At 39.4% G+C, this 18763-nt stretch overlaps 2 protein-coding genes across 4 annotated transcripts; both read left to right on the top strand.

The window, feature by feature from the left end:
• Window positions 1-152: 152 nt before the first annotated feature.
• Window positions 153-17546, top strand: TSK (tetratricopeptide repeat (TPR)-containing protein). Of its 3 annotated transcripts, none has more exons than XM_068614446.2 (20): window positions 153-539; window positions 612-1409; window positions 2025-2201; window positions 2930-3021; window positions 3522-3620; window positions 3824-4284; window positions 4370-4401; window positions 4493-4720; window positions 4814-4967; window positions 8948-9064; window positions 9468-9568; window positions 9706-9829; window positions 10048-10160; window positions 10554-10665; window positions 15591-15695; window positions 15774-15840; window positions 15949-16069; window positions 16182-16349; window positions 16590-16707; window positions 16786-17546. In XM_068614446.2, exons 1-20 carry the CDS (start codon window positions 276-278, stop codon window positions 17289-17291), a joined length of 3957 nt encoding a protein of 1318 aa, XP_068470547.1. In that variant the 5' UTR covers window positions 153-275; the 3' UTR covers window positions 17292-17546. The 3 variants fall into 3 exon arrangements, 2 of the variants coding, with proteins under 2 accessions (XP_068470547.1, XP_090155094.1); XM_090298968.1 differs by having other exon boundaries at window positions 204-539; window positions 2113-2201; XR_016518815.1 differs by lacking the exons at window positions 16590-16707; window positions 16786-17546 and having other exon boundaries at window positions 185-539; window positions 15784-15840; window positions 16182-16199.
• On the top strand, window positions 11337-12273 carry LOC150029185 (uncharacterized; the record flags this gene model as incomplete). The annotated part of the gene is made up of 1 exon (XM_090298973.1): window positions 11337-12273. A coding segment is annotated over one exon (822 nt), but the record flags the coding sequence as incomplete, so codon positions are not given.
• Window positions 17547-18763: the final 1217 nt, after the last annotated feature.

Here is an 18763-nt window from a genome sequence, read left to right on the forward strand (position 1 = left end):
AGTTGTTGTTTGTTTAGCTTTATAATACTATGTTAACTTGTTGAGGTCAATATAGGAGCATTTTTAGGAAAATTAATTGACATAAAAAAAGTTGTTTGAAGAAATGGAAAAAAAGAGAAAGAAAAACAAGAAGAAAGTGTTTTTGGCGGGAGACAGCAAATTCATTCGAATCTTTAATAGATTGCGCGCGGGCCTCAACGTTTGCCTTTCCCTGCAAAGAAAAGAAAAGAGTTTCTGAGAAAACCCACAACGATACCTTTCTCCGTTGTTTCGAGATGGACGCGGAGCTGAGGTCAGCGAAAGCGGCGTACCGGAACGCGAATGCTGAGGGAAACCACCGGGAGGAGGCGCGGTGGGCCAACGTCATCGCCGACATAATGAAAAAGCGTGGAGATTACGTCATTGCCCTGAACTGGCTCCGAATCGATTACGAAATTTCGCTCAAACATTTACCGGAGAAGCACTTGCTCCCGACCTGCCAATCCCTCGGCGAAATGTACCTCCGCCTCGAAGAGTTCCCCGACGCCCTAATTTTCCAGGTCAATACTTCTCCCTCTCAAAACCCTAACCTATGTTTTCCTTTCTAACACCGGGAGTCTTACCGCTCACAGAAAAAGCACTTAGAGCTCGCGAGAGACGCAAACGACATCGTCGAGGAGCAGCGAGCGACCACGCAACTCGGACGCACTTACCACGAACTGTTCTCGCGATCGGATCACGACCACAACTCTATTCGCAACGCGAAGAAGTACTTCAAGTGCGCGATGGATCTCGCGGTGAAGCTCAAGGAGAATCCTCCGAACAACAAGTCTTCTTTTCTCAAGGAGTACATAGACGCGCACAACAACATAGGCTTGCTTGAAATAGATCTTGAAAACTTGCACGAGGCGCGGAAGATTTTAACTACTGGATTGGAGATTTGTGATGAAGAGGAGGTCGCTGAATTCGATGATGGCCGCAGTAGGCTCCATCACAACCTTGGGACTGTGTATATGGAACTTAGGCTTTGGGATGAGGCTAGGAAAAACATCAAGAGGGATATTGTGATTTGTAACAGAATTGGACACTGTCAAGGGGAGGCCAAGGGGTATATTAATCTTGGTGAAATGCATTACAGGACTCAGAGGTACGAAGATGCAAGTGCTTATTACGAGAAGGCCCTTGGTTTGGCGAAGTCCTTGGAGGATGAAGATGCTTTGGTTAAGCAAATTCAGCAGAATATTGAAACTGTGAGAGAAGCTGGTAAGGTAATGGCTGATATAACGAAAGAAGAGCAAAGCCTTAAAAAGCTTAAAAGAGATATAGCCGCGGCTAGAGGGACATCAAATGAGCGGAAATTCTTGCTGCAGCAGAATGCAGTTCTTGAACGCCTTGTTGAGAAAGCAAGGATGATCTCTGCGTGGGAGAAGGTATGAGTTCTATCTTCGTGTTTTTTTTTTATCATGATTATGTCTGTCTTGGAATTACTATTTTGTCTTGAATTTTTAATGATTTGGCGAGGCAGTTCATAATTTATCCGATACTTATGTTCACTACACCAAGTGGGTTTCATTTGTTTAGTATGTTCAATTTTTCTTTATCAAGTTAATGAAAGAGACGCTTGACCTGCATCGCTATGTTCCATCATATCAATTTCTTCATTTCACCTTTTCTTACTTCGTATGGTACACGTGAAGAAGTCTTGGTTTGGTCTTCTATCGTTGCTTTAAGGAATAGATATACACACGCACATGTTCTGTTTGCTATGAATTAAGTATATATTCATTGTTGTTTTAAGCAAGGTTTGTTTTGTTGTGCAATTTATTTAATTGCAAAGCCTTTTGTGATTTAATGACCTATTAGTATCATGTGTCCAAGCAGAGACTTTTTGATAATCTTGTTAAGTAATATATTATGTTTTCCTCCACATTTGATAATTTAATGAACCATTAGTATCATGTGTCCAAGCAGAGACTTTTTGAAGTTATGGTATGTTTAGTTATTGCTTAAGTGTGACCTTTCTTACTAAACAATGTTTTGTTTAGCATTGTGAATATGCAAAGGAGAAGAAGAAAATAGCAAGTGAACTCTGTGATAGGCAGAAGCTAGCTGATTCATATCTGGATATTGCAGAATCATACCAGAAACTCAGAAGATTTAACAAAGCTATCAAATGGTACAAAAAGAGCTGGCAAATGTACAAAAATATTGGTAACTTAGAGGTAACTATGACATAAATTTAACAATTTATTTTTTCCTCTCCAATCTTACTTTATTTAATACAATACAAATCAAAATTAATATCCATGTCGATTTCACATCATTGGTAATATGAATGTGTGTTTGATTCAACTTATTTTGGAGAGATTTTCACTTGTTTCTAGAATTAAGCTGTGAAGAAAACATGCCCTGTGTATGTTGCAAAATAAGGGTTTAAAAGACTCCAAGCCAAGGCACTAATCATATATTCAATTCAATCTTCAAAATTTATATGGTTTGGCCTATAGTTTATATACGAAATTAAGAGGAAGTAACTTTGAATACATCCATATGCACACCAAAGATGAAAATTATAAGATTTAGTTGCTTGCCGATTCATTGACCCTTCAAAAGAGGACAATGTACATTTCAGGAGAAATTAAGTAATACAACAGTCTAACTACAACACAACTCGTGACACCAAAATTAAGTCTTTGTGGTAAGATTTACTTTATAATGCTATATAATAAAATCGTAGTCATTGAGGGCACTATACTCATTGTACATGAGAATTTCTTCCATTGAGGGTGACATAATACTTCAAATCCTGATGGGACATTTAAATTTCTGTGTGCATGCCAATGTCCTAATTTACTTAGTATTCAAAGATATATGTAGGTGAAATAGGTTGTTTGATTGTTTGTGCATGTTTATTGTCATTTAGTTGATACTTTGCTAATAACGATTATAGGGGCAAGCGCTGGTGAAAATTAACATCGGTAATGTTTTGGATTCTACTAACAATTGGAGAGAAGCATTAGATGCATTTCAAGAGAGCTACAGGTAATAATATTGTCAAAACCGTGCCACTTATTGTGTATTTTAGGAAGTCTTTTATTTTATCCTTGCTATAATTTTTATTTTTTATTATAGATGTATCTTGCTACTAATACTTGGATTATGTATTTAAAAACAATCCCATAATTACAGGGATTTGTTCTCCATATTTTCTAAAATAACCAACAGGATCATGTATTTATAGGTCCAATGGGTTCATTATTCAAATACAGCAGAAATATATTATTCTTTCTAAATTTGAGAAATGTCTATATATTTAACTTTACTGGATGATTTTATTTTCTGAAATTAGAGAACTGATGAAATGGAACAAGAAATAGTTTGCAACTGTAATGGAATCTGAGTAGCTGAATGAAACTTGACCACCTACTACGTAATACTTATATGACTTATCCTTGATTGGACTTAAAAAAAATTACATCCATGTTGGCATCCTTTTGATGGTCTTATTTGAACTGCATTGATTTGATTGCATCTTGTTGTAGTATTGCTGTTGAAGCAGACCTGCCTGATGTGCAACTCTCTGCTTTGGAAAATATGCATTATAGCAACATGATAAGATTTGACGATGAGGATGAGACCAGGTAACTGGATCATGGTAGCCTGTATCATTAATATACATTTCTTGCAGTTTTGTTGAACTAACTACTCCCTACCCATTTAGTATTCAAACCCCCGAAAGTAAAAATCTCGTACTATGCAAAGTGAATCCATTTTATTGTTTCCATTATCATGGTTCCTTTTGATGGACATGTAATTTAGTGCTGATCAATTGTAATTTTTATAGGAGGTTGAAGCTTCTAATTGATAAACTGAAGGAATCCAAAGAAAAGGAGGCAGCAGCAAAAAATATGTCAGAGGATTGTTGCTCTGAAACTGATACTGAAGCAGATGATTATTTGTCAAACAGTGGGTCTGATAATTTTTGCTTTCCAAAGACAATTTCTCAATCAAAAGCTCCAACTACTGGAGATGAATTGGAAGATGACGCACCACTTATGTCCCTCTATCAATCCATAAAAAGCTCATCCAAAAACAAAACAGGCCACAAAGAAAGTCTTCTCAACTCTACCAAGCAAGCAGAGCAGTCACCCAGTAGTCTGAAAAATCAAACCAGTGATCATCAGACAATTGTTAGTCGAAAACGAGTCCGTGTAATTCTTTCTGATGATGATGATGATGAGGTGGAATGTTCAAGCAGAAAGGATCATGATTGCCTGGTAGATGATTTGCCCACTTATAATGCCAGTATGTTTTCTTTGTTGCTTACTCTGATCTGATGCAAATATTTTATACCAAGAATATATTCTGATTGATACTGTCCTGATTGCAGTTAAGAGAAAAGCCAGTCCTTGTAAAATTCAGGTAAAGATATCTCCACTTAGTTGCATGTATGCGAGCTTTGCTCAAGTATGACCATGTGAACGCCTAGCCTTTTCTATTTTTGGGATGGCAGGTTATCTCTGAGTATGGATCTAAGGGTGCAATTAATGTTGAAGAAAGTAGTAGTTCTTTCAAATGTTCAAGTCCACATACAGCCACAAAATCTGGCAGGCATTCTAGGTCTTTGAGTAATGATGTAGTTGCTGAAGCTAATTTCCCTACTGGTTCTAAATGTGACACTGATTTCTCTGGCAAACAAAATGATATTTCCCAGCCCAGGTTGCATCTTTCCCAAAATGACGTGAGTGTTACTGTTATGACTGGAGTGTAAATATACCTGGGGTTCATGCCCATCTAATAACTATTTTTCTAACTTGGTGCCTCTATTTTCTAGTCCCAGAAATGTATTACATGTCGGATTGGGAATGATCTAATACACGTTGAAGCAACCTTGTGTACCACTGGTGATCAGTTGAACATTGACTCTTTGAAGGCTGTAGTTGCATGCTTATATTATCTACAATTTCTGCCGGAAAAGAGATCAGAGGGTAGGCAGTTCTTACTTTTTAGTGTTTCTGTCAGTTAGTAATATTAGCAAAGATCTCCAGTTACTTGAAACTAAGGGTGGACAAAAAATCCAAATTACAAAATCCAATCCATAATTATCCAAATCCATATTAGTTTTAATCTATTTAAATGGATTTATCTCAAATCCAAATCCATACTTTTGGATTTTAAATCCAATCCATTTAATTGGATATGGATTAGATATAGATTAGATACATTTTTGGATTATCCAAATTGCATTTTGGGTTAGATTTTAACTTGTCTCGATCCAGGTTGAGCCAAGATAATCTGGGCCCAGGTCAAACAGGCCAGATCGATGTCAAGCCGAGAGGGCTCGGACTGATCTCGAGTCATCCGAGCTAGGATCGATGTCAAGTCGTCCAGGCCCAGGCTACGTCGAGTTGTTCGGGCCAAGATTGATGTCGAGTTGTCCAGGCCCAGGCGACGTTGAGTTGTCCGGGCCCAGGTTGATGTCGAGTCGTCCGCGCCTGGGTCGATGTCGAGTTGAGTGGGCCCAGGCCGATGTTGAATCGAGTTGGCCCAAGTCGATGTTGACCTGAACGGGCCTGAGTAGATGTAGAGCCGAGCAACCCGGCCTATGTCAAGCTGAGCGGGCCCGGGTCAATGTCGAATCGTCCCAGCCCGGGCAGATGTCGAGCCGAGCGGGTCTGGGTCGAAGTGAAGTCATCCGGGTCGGGCCAATTTCGAGCCGAGCGTGCCAGGGCCAATGTTGAGTCGATCAGGCCTGAGCTGAGTGGATCCGGGCCAATGTCGAACCGAGCGGGCCCGGGCCGATGTTGAGTCAACAAATCTTGGGCCCATGTTAATTTGAGCGGGCCCAGGCCCATGTCGAGTTGAGCAATCCTAGGTCGATGCTGAGCTGAACAGGCCCAGGTTGATGTAGAGTTTTCCTGACCCGGGCCGCTGTTGAGTTGCTTGGGCTCGGGCTGATGTCGAGCTTAACGTGCTCGGGCCAAAGTCAAATTGGACAGGCTCGAGCGAATGTAAAGTCGAGCGGGCTTGGGTTGATGTCGAGCCTAGTAGGCTCGATACAATGTTGAGTTAAACAGGCCCGGGCTTATGTCAAGTTGAACAGGCCTAGGCTGATGTCAAATCGAACGAGCACGGGCCAATGTCGAGTTGAGTGGGCCTGGGTCGATGTCGAGCTTAATGGACTCGAGCCGAACGGGCCCATGCTGATGTTGAACTGAACGAATTCGGGTCAATGTTGAGTTGTACGGGCCTGAGTCGATGTCGAGTTGAATGGGCGCAAGTCGATGTTGAGTTAAGTGGCCTTGGGCGAATGTCGAGCGGGTTAGGCTGATATCGAGCTGAACGTGCCTGGGCCAATTTTGAGCCGATGTCAAGTCGAGTGGGTCTGAGCCAATGTTGAACCGAGCAGGCTTGGGTCGATGTCAAACCGAGTGCGCCCTGGTCGATTTCGAGTTGACGAATCCTGGGCCCATGTCGAGCCGAGGAATCCTTGGTATATGTTGAGTCGAGCAGGCCCAGATCGATGTCGATATGGCCTGGGCCGATGTTGAGTTGCCCGGGCCTGGGCTGATGTCGACCTGAACGAGCTCGGGCAGATTTCGAGCTGAACGATCTCGAGCCAAAGTCAAGCTGGACGGGCCCGAGCGGATGTTGAGTCGATTAGGCTTGGGTCAATGTCAAGCGGAACGAGGCCGGGCTGATGTCGAGTCTAGCAGGCTCGAGTCGATGTCGAGTTGAGTGGGCTCGGGCCGATGTCGAGTTGAGCGAGCCTGGGCCGATGTCAAGCTGAACGGGCTCGGGTTGATGTCGAGTTGAGTGGGCTAGGGCCGATGTCAAGCTTAACGGGCTCGAGCCGAATGGGCCCAGGTTGATGTTGAACTGAAGGAGGCCGGGTCATTGTCGAGTTGAACGGGCCCGAGTCAATGTCGAGTCGAGCAGGTCTAGTTCGATGTTGAGTCGGAGAAGCCTCGGCTGATGCCGAGTCGAGTGGCCCCGTGCTGATGTTGAGTTGCTCGGGCCCGGGTTGATGTCGAGCTGAACGGGTCTGGGCTGATGTCGAGCTGGATAGGCTCGAGCAAATGTTGAGTATTGCGGGCTTAGGTCGATGTTAAGCAGAACGAGGCCAGACCGATGTCGAGTCTAGCAGGCTTGAGTCGATATTGAGTTGAGTGGGCCCGGGCCGATGTCAAGCTGAACGAGCTCGGGTCGATGTTGAGTTGAGCGGGCCTGGGCCAATGTTGAACATAACGAGGCCGAGTCAATGTCGAGTTGAAGGGGCCCTAGCCGATGTCGAGTTGAACGGGCGCAAGCTGAAGTCGAGTCGAGCGAGCCCAGTCCGTTGTTGAGTCGAACAAGCCTGGGCTGATGCCGAGTCGAGCGGGCCGGGCCGATATCGAGCTGAACGGGCCTGGGCCGATGTTGAACCAAGTCAGCTCGGGCCCAGGCCCTTGTCGAGCCGATGTCGAGTTGTCCTGGCACGGTCCGATGTTGAGTTGCCCGGGCCCGAGCTGATGTCAAGTTGAGCGAGCTCAGGTCAATGTCAAGCTGAACGGGCTCGGGCCAAAGTCGAGCTGGACGGGCCCGAGCGGATGTTGAGTTGAGCGGGCTTGGGTCAATGTCAAGCGGAACGAGGCTGAATCAATGTCGAGTTGATCAGGCGCAAGCCGATGTTGAGTTGAGCGGGCCTAGTCTGATGTCGAGTCTAACAAGCCTGGGCTGATGCTGAGTCGAGTGGCCCCGGGCGTATGTCGAGCCGAGCGAGCCGGGCGATATTGAGCTGAACGGGCTTGGGCTGATTTCGAGCCGATGTTTAGTTGAGCGGGCCCATGCCGATGTCGAGTGGTCTGGGCCTATGCCGATTTCGAGTGGTTTGGACCTAGGCCGATATCGAGTGGTCTGGGTTCGGGTCGATGTCAAGTCGAGTTGGTCCGCGTCTAGGTTGAGTCGGCTTAGGCCCAGTTTGAGCCAAGTTAGTGTGTATATATTAAAATGGATTTAATGTAATTGACAAAGTAGATTTAATTTAATTAACAAAGTGAATTTAATCTAGATTTAATCCACTTTAAATGGATTTTAAAGAAATCTATATAAATTTGATCTAGTTAAAATGGATATGGATTTTAGATCCAATCCATTTATTTGGATTGGATCTAGATTGGATTTTGAAAAATCCAATCCATGACCACCCCTACTTGAAACTTAATTGGTTAAGAATTGTATAAAATTTAAGAAGAGGAAGTGAGTTTGGGGTATTCTAGCTTTGTATATAAATAACAGAAAACTTAATCAAAGCCTAGATTTACTGTTAGTTTCTTATTTACCATTAAGTATTCTTTAAACATGGTTTAACCTCTGTTTTCAACATGGATTGGTTAACTCTTTTCCGAGGTGAAGATAGATGCATGTTCAATAAATTTTCCTAAGTGATCGGTCTATTTTTCTTTGATTGGCATATGTTGAGTTTTTCCTCTTTCCTAGCTAGATGGAAGTTTTACTGTGAATGCTTATTCCAGGATTTTGGATTCATTAATTTTGGTGCAGAAATTGGTTGGCCTGTGAGGAAGAGTAGCTAAGTGTCACCAAGTGACACAGCTTAAGTTTGTCTGTTCTTTTGTCTGTTCCTTACATTATGTTAAGCTTCATATGGAGCATAATTTGTGCCCTAACAATAAGGTTTATAGAGGCACCAACAAGATCTAACATATAGATGTTCAAAAAATGTGCCTATATGTAAATTGGTTGTGCCTAACATGTCAATGACAAATTCTTGTCCTGCTTAGGAGTTTTATGGATCTTGATAGAATTTTATCACTAGCAGCAGGCACAAGAAGTATTCATATTAATACTTGGTGTCCAACATGTGAAACCATACCAAACTTTCAAGCAACTGATTCCATTCTTCAATATTAGTCTATTACCATTAAGTTGCAGTTTTATCAACTGGATGCACTTACAAATTTATGAATAGGTTTGTTGCCCATTATTGAGCATATAAAATGTGCTGGAAGAGATATGGAATCCCTGGAAACTGTTGAACATCTTAAGGAAGTTCTGGGAAATGACATGGTTGAAGCTTCCGTTGATGGTATGTGATACTACTGGTGCTCTTTTTTTATTCAGTATTATCACCATTCGATTTTTTATGCCATGTCCTCGAGTTTTGTTTTTTCTTTTTATCTCATCTGGGTCTTGTCAAGAACTTCATTATTCAAGATATTTTACTACTTGCACGTCAGTTGACATAAATATTTGAATCTCTAGAGTAGTTGCTTGGTTGTTATGTATTGATTAAAATTTAATTTAATTTGACTCATCACTTGATATACATTGATGATTGCAAGTTGTAATTTATGGAAACAATAAATGTGAAGTTGACAGCGGAAAGGCAGTTATAGGCCTATGCTTTATTGAAACTGTATTTAACATCAAATTTTAGCTTTCCACTATCCATCTCCAAGTGAGACGCATGATTTTTTTATCCTTTATAGGATGGATTCACAAGCGCCTGATAAAAATGTACGTAGACTGCTGCAAAGAGTTATCTGAGGTACCAAACATCAAGGTACTGATGAAGCTTTACAATTTAGAGGTAAGATGGATGTTATCTATATCAATTCTTTCATAGCCACTGCACAGTGACACGTATGCCTTCTCATTTTCATATTTTTGATTGAATCTGTTTCTTTTTTTTTTGTACAATTGCTTTTGGCCTATTGTCGTTAACAGGTTTCAGATGACGAGATTGTTGTGTCTGATTGCGACCTGCAAGATTTGTCAATTACACCATTGATAAATGCACTGCATTCCCAAAAGTCATTTGCAATGCTGGACCTCTCTCACAACTTGTTAGGTACATTTTTTTCTGGCTTGTAATCTTTTTGCTATAGGTTCTAATATTTGTCTTGTGAGCAAATTTGTCAAGTCTCAAATTTCATTGACAATATCTGGTAACAAGTCCTTTTGTTGGCGACTAATGAATGATTTGAAACTAAAACCATGAAAGAATTAAAATAGATAAAAATATAACGAGTGAAACTGTTATATATTTATAGTTGATTATATTTTTAGGAAACGGAACAATAGAGAAACTTCAAAAGGTGTTCACAGCATCGGGACAATCTTATGGTGGCTTAACTCTGGATTTGCATTGTAATCGATTTGGCCCAACAACGTTGTTTCAGGTATGATACTAGCAATCTTTTAATCTTTGCTTGTTCCTTGTTCTAAAATTGGTTCTTGTTAAATCTGTTTTTTAGGTGTATGAGGTCTAAAATGATGGTTTATGTAACAGGAAAATATGTCCCAAATTTGAACTCAAATATAATGGATGCATACTCTTGATGCTAGTTGTGATAATTTCTGAAAAATAAAATGAATGATTAGCTCTTAATCACCAAAAATATCATACTATCGTGTCCCAACGAAAGGCCATTTTTTCAATGATTTTCAAATCATAACCTATTTTGTATTTGCCTATCGTGTCCCAACAATGGTTTCCAGATAGTATACTTTCTCTTTTTTTGCACGAGTAATCTCAAATTTGCTAATGTATTAACTTTGCTTGTTTCTGTTAGATTTGCGAGTGTTCACTTCTATTTGCGAGACTAGAAGTTCTTAACATATCTGGAAACCGTCTTACTGATGCATGTGGATCTTATCTTTCGACAATTTTAAAAAACTGTACAGGTAAGCTGCTTGACTTGAACCTCTGGCAATTTGGATATTGTTTTTCCATCTCTAGAAGAATACTCATTGTCATGTCCTTCTCTTCTATCCTTTCTAGTGTACATGGTCTCGCTTTGAGCTATGGAAATGTTTATATCAAATTTATGTCAAAATGTGTTTATGGTCTCTCAATGTGCTTTGTATGTGGATTTCTGCTGTAGATATGCCTCTACTTCTATTTGCTTATGTTAGATATTATTAGATATAATTAGATATTATTTGATATTATGAGATATTGTTAATATCTCATATTTATGTAATGGGCTTAGCCCATATGTTTCTTTTTCCTATATAAACATAACCCTATGTGTTCAATATACACAAGGGATTTACCCTATTCTTTCTTTTCCTTTAATATGGTATCTAGAGCATAAGGTTAGAGTTTAGGGTTTAGGGTTCAATTTTTATTGGTGAATCCACTATTCACTGGAATTTTCCAGCCACCACCCCCACTGTCTCGCCGGAACTTCGCCGGACCTTCGCCGGAATCGCTGTCGGAGCCTTCATCTTTGTTGCTCCCGCCAATTAACCGGTGACTGGATTTGTCCTTATCTTTTATGGCTTCTTCCGCTTCCGCTGCCACTATGGCTTCTTCTTCAGTCATTATGTCGGATTCATCTATTTAAACTAATTACGTCAATGTTCATCTTTCCATTGACAAATTGGATGGAACCAATTATGACACTTGGGCATCAGATATTAAATTATGGCTTAAGAGTCAAGGTTATGTTGATCATCTTACTCATCCTACTCTTGCTGAAAATGAGGTTGTTCGTTGGTCGAAAATTGATGCTCAATTATGCATTGTTATCAAATCGACCATTCACTCATCTTTAAAACAAATTTTTCGTACCTATGAAACATGTTCAGAAGTTTGGGAACAAGCAAAATTATTATACACCAATGATACTCAACGTCTTTATGGTGTGTGTCAAAATCTTCTCACAATTGTTGCTCCCAAACGTCTTGATGGTACAATGGCAGAATATCTAGGTAAACTTCATGCTCTTCTTCATGATTTTAATGAGTTATTACCTCCTGCCTCTACTCCTTCTCAAGAACTAGAACAAAGATCCAAGTTCTTCATGTTATTGGGTTTACATGGTCTTCCTGATGATTATTCTCACGTTCGTGATCAAATTTTGGGATCTCCTATTGTGCCCAATTTTACTTCCACTTGTTCTACCCTTTTGCGCGTGCCAGGTAAACACACCGCTGATATAACGTCTCATGTTGATGACTCTTCTGCTTTAGTATCTCAGCATAATGATCGTACTCGCCCTCACAAGTCGGGCAAAGGGCGTCACAAGTGTGACCATTGTGGCAAACTTGGCCACAAAATTGACAGATGTTATGCCTTACATGGTCGTCCTCCTAGATCTGTTGCGGTTGCTCAAATTGCCCCTGTGCAACCTTCTACCATGGACCATACTTCAATTGATACCCCAAGCTAGCCTGCTATTTTCAATGAATTTCTTAAATGGTATGAGGATCGTCAGAACCCTAGTTCCACGGCTTCTGTTGCACATTCAGGTACATCTTTTGTTGGCCTCACTCACTCCACTTCCCATGGCCCTTGGGTTCTAGATTCAGTTGCCACTGATCACATTACTGGTAATAAATCTTTTTTCTCTTCCCTATCTACTACGGGTTATTTACCTTCAGTTACCATGGCCAATGGATATAGGGTACCATCACATGGTGTTGGTACTATTAATCTTTTTTCATCTTTATCTATTGATAATGTTCTTTATGTCCCTGGGTCTCCATTTAACTTATTATCCATTAGTCGTCTCACTCGTTCCCTTGACTGTGTTATTTCTTTTACCAAAGATTCTGTTACTTTACAGGACCGGAGTTCGGGACGGATGATTGGCACCGGATGTGAGTCTCATGGACTTTATCAACTACAGATCTCTGCACATGTTGGCGCAATTATGGATTCTCCATCTCTCATTCATGCTCGGTTGGGTCATCCTAGTCTTGCCAAGATGCAACAACTTGTTCCAAGTTTGTCTAATGTGTCTACTTTATCGTGTGAGTCGTGTCAGTTAGGGAAACACATTCGTAGTTCTTTTCCTTGTAGTGTCTCACAACGTGCTTCATCTCCTTTTGCCTTAGTTCACTCTGACATTTGGGGACCAAGTCGTATTAAGTCTAATTTAGGATTTCAGTATTTTGTTACTTTTATTGATGATTATTCAAGATGTACTTGGGTATTTTTAATGAAAAACCGTTCTGAGTTGTTTTCTATATTTCAAATATTTTACAATGAAATTAAAAATCAATTTGGAATTTCCATCCGAATTTTGCGCAGTGATAATGGACGTGAGTATCTTTCTCATTCTTTTAAAAATTTTATGGCTTCTCATGGTATTCTTCATCAAACTTCATGTGCTTATACACCTCAACAAAATGGGGTAGCTGAGCGCAAGAATAGACATCTTGTTGAAACAACTCGTACTATTTTAATCCATGGTGATGTTCCTCAGCGTTTTTGGGGTGATGCTGTTCTTAGTGCATGTTATCTCATTAATTGCATGCCATCTTCAGTTTTAGATAACAAAATTCCTCATTCTATTTTATTTCCACATGACCCTCTCCACTCTTTACCTCCCAAAGTTTTTGGGTCCACATGTTTTGTTCATAATTTTAGTCCTGGTCTTGATAAATTATCTCCTCAGTCACACAAATGTGTCTTTTTAGGGTTCACTAGATCACAAAAAGGATATAAATGTTTCTCACCGTCTTTAAACTGTTATTTTATTTCAGCAGATGTCACCTTCAGTGAATCTTCCCTTTACTTTAAGTCTTGTCCTTCTCCTTCAATTTCTTCATCTAATCAAGTTAATATTCCTCTTGTTGTGCCTAGTGCACCTAACAATTCACCACCGCCGCCAACTCTTCAGGTGTATAGTCGTCGTCAACCGTCTCATCGTCCATCAGCAGACTCTATTCTGGTGCCAACACCTCATCCCCCTCCGGCTCCTATAGTTGAACCTCCAACTGTTGAACCTGATCTTCCTATTGCTATCCGTAAAGGTATACGTTCTACTCGTAATCCCTCTCCACATTATACTGCTTTGAGTTACCATAGACTATCTCAACCCTTTTATACCTGCCTTTCGTCTATTTCTTCTGTATCCATTCCAAAATTTGTAGGTGATGCCTTAGCCCATCCTGGTTGGCGTCAGGCCATGCTTGATGAAATGAATGCGCTTCAGAATAATGGAACTTGGGAACTTGTTCCTTTACCATCTAGGAAATCTGTTGTTGGTTGCAGGTGGATTTTTGCTATCAAAGTTGGTCCTGATGGTACTATTGATCGTCTCAAAGCTCGTCTTGTGGCTAAGGGTTATACCCAAATTTTTGGTTTAGACTATGGTGATACTTTTTCTCCAGTAGCAAAGATGGCCTCTGTTCGCTTATTCATAGCTATGGTTGCTCTTCAACAATGGCCTCTTTATCAACTGGATGTTAAAAATGCTTTTCTTAATGGGGATTTGCAGGAAGAAATTTATATGGAGCAACCTCCCGGTTTTGTTGCTCAGGGGGAGTCTTCTGGATTGGTATGTCGTCTTCGCAAATCCTTATATGGCCTCAAGCAGTCTCCTAGGGCTTGGTTTGGAAAATTTAGCAATGTTGTTCAACAATTTGGTATGACTCGCAGTGAAGGCGATCATTCAGTTTTTTATTGTCACTCGAGTGCTGGGTGTATCTATCTTGTAGTATATGTTGATGACATTGTTCTTACAGGCAGTGATCACCATGGCATCTCACAAGTAAAACAACACCTTTGTCAACACTTTCAGACCAAAGATCTTGGCAAACTCAGATATTTCTTGGGGATTGAGGTAGCACAATCCAATACTGGTATTGTTATCTCTCAAAGAAAATACGCATTAGATATTTTGGAGGAAATTGGGTTGATGAATTCGAAATCTGTTGATACTCCCATGGATCCCAACGTCAAGCTTCTACCCAATCAGGGGGAGCCTCTTTCAGATCCTGAGAAGTACAGGAGATTAGTTGGAAGATTGAACTATCTCACTGTTACTCGTCCTGATATTTCCTTTGCAGTCAGTGTGGTGAGTCAATTTCTTAATTCTCCATGTGAAGATCATTGGAATGCAGTCATTCGTATAGTGAAGTACATTAAAGGCTCTCCTGGAAAAGGTTTGTTATATGGTCATAATAACCATACTAAAGTCGTTTGTTATTCAGATGCTGATTGGGCAGGATCTCCATTTGATAGAAGGTCAACTTCTGGTTATTGTGTCTCCATTGGTGATAACTTGATCTCTTGGAAGAGCAAGAAACAAAGTGTTGTGGCAAGATCTAGTGCAGAAGCAGAATATAGAGCTATGGCCTCGGCTACTTGTGAGCTTATTTGGCTTAAACAGTTACTTAAAGAATTGCAATTTGGAGAGGTTACTCAAATGACACTGATATGTGATAATCAGGCTGCTCTTCATATTAGCTCAAATCCAGTTTTTCATGAAAGGACAAAACATATTGAGATTGATTGTCATTTCATTCGAGAAAAGATTATATCAAGAGATATCAAGACTGAGTTTGTTAATTCAAATAATCAATTAGCAGATATTTTTACTAAACCCTTACGAGGACCTAGGATTGATTACATTTGTAACAAGCTGGGTACATATGATCTATATGCACCAGCTTGAGGGGGAGTGTTAGATATTATTAGATATTATTTGATATTATGAGATATTATAGATATTGTTAGATATCTCATATTTATGTAATGGGCTTAGCCCATATGTTTCTTTTTCCTATATAAACATAACCCTATGTGTTCAATATACACAAGGGATTTACCCTATTCTTTCTTTTCCTTTAATAGCTTACATTCTGTTTTGCAGCGCTTTGTAGCTTGAATATAGAGAACTGTTCTGTCACATCCAGAACTATTCAAAAGATTGCAGATGCATTGGACTCCAGATCTGTCCTTGCCCATCTATGTATAGGTATGATGAATCTATCATTATCTTCAAATCCCTGGTCCATGTAGTCTTCCAGCATAACGGGTAATCTAACTTTGATAGGATACAACAGCCCTGTATCTGGAAATGCTACAGTTAATCTTCTGTCCAAGCTTTCTACTCTGAAAAGGTAAAATCAAGGGTACCAATGTCACCATCCATCTCTGTGTAGCAGCATCCTTAAATAAATTTTACTTTCTTGAGCATACATAAATTTAAACAAGTTTGCCCGTTATAGGTTTTCAGAGTTGAATATGAGTGGTCTAAAACTAAGCAAACCAGTTGTCGATGCCCTTTGCAAGCTTGCAGGGAGCTTAACTTTATCAGGACTACTACTTGGGGGCACGGGTATTGGAACTGTGAGTAAAACCTATTTCCTACTACTGCACTTTCACGTTGTTATATCATTATTGTTTAATCCAGCTTGCCTTGCCCACATGACCTCCTGATGCTAGAGGCAATACTCTGCAGGAAGGGGCGAATAAATTAGTAGAATCTTTGCTCAAAGGGAATGAAGAGCTTGTGAAACTTGACCTATCATATTGTGGTCTAACATGTAACTTTGTTTTAAACACCAGTGTTAATTTCTTTTGTTCCATCCTAGAGCTAAACCTGGAAGGAAACCCTATCATGGCTGAGGTTCGTTGCTGTAACTGGATTTTTATTGCTAATATCATTGTAGTGCATGTTTCCTTGGCTGGTTGTATTTGCGTATTGCTATAACACTAAACAGAATCTGGCTTTTCATATCATTTCATTACCTACACTGGTTTGCAGTTTATTGATTTAGATGTATAGCTGTGACCGTTTCAGTGATAATTTTGTGACTTTAATCAGTCTTGTTATTAATGCTTTGTTTAAATTCTCTAATAACTACAGGGCAGCGATACTTTATTTTCTCTTCTCGTAAACCCACAGTGCTGTCTCAAAGTTTTGGTTCTTAGAAAGTGTCAACTTGGGCTTACTGGAATCCTTCACATAATTGAGGCTCTGGCAGGTAGTCATTAAATTTTATCTGGTTGATTCGTTTTTTTCAGCTACTACTATTTTATGAATATATTGTTTCTTTTATCAGAGAACAGCTGCATTGAAGAACTTAATATTGCTGATAATTCTGTTCCAAAGGAATGTTCAACTCTACAATATGATTTATCAGTAAAAAGCTGCTCACAAAACCAGGAGCAGAAACTAGATGCTATGCAAGTTGATGATAATCAAGAGGTCCTTTGCTCTTTAAACACACCCAACTATAAGCTGGAAGTTGCTGATAGTGAAGATATTGCACTGGAAGCTGCTGCTTCTGGAATTGACGACAGCTGTGCCAGTTCATGTCAAAGAAATTCATCTCCCGAGTGCCATTTAACGCAACAGTTTTCGATTGCTATTGGTAAGGCAAAGAACTTGCAATTACTAGACCTTAGCAAGAATGGTTTTTCTGCACAAGCTGTGGAAACATTCTATGGCTCGTGGGCGACTTTACGACCCCTTTCAAGTCAGAAGCACATTACTGAGCAGATTGTTCATTTCTCAACGAGGGAAAATAAATGCTGCAGAGTGAAACCTTGCTGCAAGAAAGCTTGATATGTAGCACCCATGTTAATATCCAGTTCAAAGAATAAGAGGCAATTCATCAAGTCAATGTTTGAGAGTTTTTATGAATAAAAAGGCGTTTGGCGATTGCTGCTTAATTCCATAAATGTTATATGAACAGGTAAATTTATGCACGCCCCTTGTAGTATAGGTCCTCTGGCGTCATTCATCTGCAGACCACGTTCTTAGAATTTATCTGAATCTCATGTATATATCACTATGTGGAATCTGACGAGCTTCCCGTTTTGTTTTTGGCAAGTAGTTTAGGACTGGTTGCCCATTTTATCTCTCATAACTAAAATATTGTTATAACTGTATCTCTCAATACCACATGTCACCCAATCACTTATCTCTCTCTGCATACACTCACTATTCCAGAAATCCAGCACTGCTAAACTGACTCCTTCGGTGGTGACCGCTTACACAAAAGGCTTAAAAAACACAAACCTTACTCGCCAGGTTTGTTACACCAACTGTTCTGTTTCAAAAACAGAACCAACTCCAAACAAAAAACCCTATAAAAAAGTTATAATGAATATATCGATGCTATGTATTTTATGCGAAACTAATTATTTTTTTCTTAAATAAGTTAAATTAGCATTGACACTACATCTCAATAAACAAAATATTGATTTAACTAATGCTAATGTAATAAAAACTTAATTTTTTATTATCATCCACACAACTTTAGTTTCTTATTTAAATTGTTATTTTTAAATTATGTTTGTGTTGCCTAAATCCATGCTAGAGTTTATTTATTTATTATAAAATTATATCTCAGTGTCCACTTTTACATCCCAAACCGACGTCCTAAAAGTCGACGTTATTTACTGTTATAATTTTTTTTTAATCATATTTAATGTCGATTTAGAGTCATTGCTAGATTCAATTTTTTACAATTAATTTTTTATCAGTTAAGTTGGTTTGGTCTACTCTATTAGAGTTATTAAGTTCCACTAATAACTAACACTATCTTCTGATTACTAATCTTTAATATTCTGATGGATAATGAAAAAAAGTATTAAAGTAAGTATTTTTTAGAACAAAATTAGTACTGACAACAATAATCATCTTAAAAGACATGAAGACGGTTAAAAAGTACATAAAGACGAATATAAACTTTAAAAAAGAAAGGTGAATATAACTATATTGTGCATGCTTGGTATCTTATAATAACTTATTCAGTGACCCACGCGATGGTGGCACCGCAACTACAGTCATTATCCCAATCATGTACAATACCATATACAATTAGCAATCATATTTATTGTCGAAAAAGATTAAAGCAATGCTGGAAAAAAATAAAAATATCTGAAAATAATGAAAACAAGAAAGTATGAGACGAGAAAATACATTCCAGTAATTAGTGAATGAGTTGAGAAATCCTGATTATGAAATATACACCAATCAATTATACTCGTTCATCATTCTATAAGCTGAAATAATGTTCAAACAGTTATTAA

The sequence above is a fragment of the Phaseolus vulgaris genome, chromosome 2 (assembly GCF_051622355.1).
Source record: "Phaseolus vulgaris cultivar YP4 chromosome 2, ASM5162235v1, whole genome shotgun sequence".
Taxonomy (NCBI): domain Eukaryota; kingdom Viridiplantae; phylum Streptophyta; class Magnoliopsida; order Fabales; family Fabaceae; genus Phaseolus; species Phaseolus vulgaris.